Genomic DNA, 1,611 nt, shown 5'->3' with positions numbered 1-1,611 from the left:
TAAACTTCTTTCGAGTAAAGATTCATCACCTAAAATAGATAAATTTTTGTCCTTGATTCCTTTACTTCCTGATCTGGCTGGAATTAGTGCTGTTATGTGATGATGAAAACACTTTCCATTGATTTCTTTATTTTTTTCCTTTACATTTTGACATAAAGAGTCCAGGGTCAATAATGTCGACACGACAAAATAAATAATCAACTGTGTCATTTTCATTATGAAAATAATTTTGTCGCTCTATGTAATTTTATTATTATTATTATTATTATTATTATTATTGATCGAAAAAAAAAAAAAAAAATTGCGCATGACGGATCGACGGATCGACGCCACGTTTTAGTAAAACGTCAGTTTTTTTTTTTAAATAATTGAAAAATAATTTTTTTTTTATTATGATTTTAAAAACATTTGAATATTTCTCTTGACTTTTTTTTTTTTTTTTAATAGTTAACTGTTTTTATTTAAATAAAAAAATAAAAAACAAATCCGTAAAATATTTAAATCGTTTTAAAACTAGGAAGAGTTAGTCGAGAGTATTTTTTTTTTTTATTTCGATTAAAAATTTTAAATTTATTTATCGTTTGTTTGTTTGTTTGTTTCTTGTTTATATTTGTTTGTTTCAAACATGACTCATTATAGAAATATAGGGGAAAAAATTAACAGAAGATGTCTTAATAATTATAGTTTTCAAGGCTGTTAAGTCAAAAACACAAACATAAACATAAACACAAACACGATTTCTAAACTTTGTCATAAATTGCCAAAAAAAAAAACAAATCATTCCAATGTCGTTATACAATGAGACATAAAACCTCGCACAATTTAATACTTATTATTATTATTATTATCGCGAGTGCGAGGTTCCATTTTTTTTTTTTAATAAACTATGACACTTTGTTCATTCATCATCGCACGTACATTTTTATCAAAAAAAAAAAAAAAAAAAATTTTCTCACAAAACAACCAAAAAAAAAATTTTTTTTTTTTTTTTCACATAGCGAAAAGTTTCAATTTGCTAAAAAAAAAAAAATTATTATTATTATTATTATTATTATTATTATTAAAGTAAGCAGGTTTTTGCATAAACTTATATTACGCAGCATTATTTTTATACATGTGACGGTTTTTTTGAACAAAAACTTTTTTTTTTTTTATGCCTTTTTTATATTTAAAAAAAAAAAAAATCCCACTCGAATTGCATTTGCCTCGTCAGGTGTATAAAATATTGTTTGTTTTAAATGGCGGTTTTTGGGCGGTTCATTTTTACCTTACTTTATCATTTTTTATCATTCCTCCTCCCTCCATCCCTCCCTATCTCCCTACCTTTTATAATAACGTCGCGAATTTTTAAATTAAATTTTTACAACAAAACAAGAAATAATAATAATAATAATAATTTTTTAGGCAAGGTAAAACATTTTTGTTTAAAATAGTTGGATTCGAAAACTATTTTTTTGTCAAGGTTTTTTCTTAAACGCGTACCTTAATTTAATAAATAATTGATAACGATAAAATGTTGTCAATCAATCAATCAATATTTTTTCTTTTATTCATTACGATCAAATTAAAAAATTTTAACGATTACAACATAGTAAAAAAAATTTTACTTAC

General features: G+C 23.5%; 1 protein-coding gene across 1 annotated transcript in view; it reads right to left on the bottom strand.

The window, feature by feature from the left end:
* Phum_PHUM094730 (cmp-N-acetylneuraminic acid synthase, putative) overlaps positions 1-210 on the bottom strand; it is a gene marked incomplete at both ends in the record, with an annotated part of 2,269 nt that extends 2,059 nt beyond the window's left edge. Inside the window, one exon of the mRNA XM_002423858.1 lies at positions 6-210. Within this exon, the coding sequence (XP_002423903.1) occupies positions 6-210 (205 nt within the window). The remainder of the gene's footprint in view (positions 1-5) is intronic.
* Between the last annotated feature and the right edge of the window lie 1,401 nt (positions 211-1,611).

The sequence above is a fragment of the Pediculus humanus genome, genomic scaffold (assembly GCF_000006295.1).
Source record: "Pediculus humanus corporis 1103172107445 genomic scaffold, whole genome shotgun sequence".
NCBI lineage: Eukaryota > Metazoa > Arthropoda > Insecta > Psocodea > Pediculidae > Pediculus > Pediculus humanus.
This window is presented reverse-complemented; position numbering and strand designations above follow the sequence as displayed.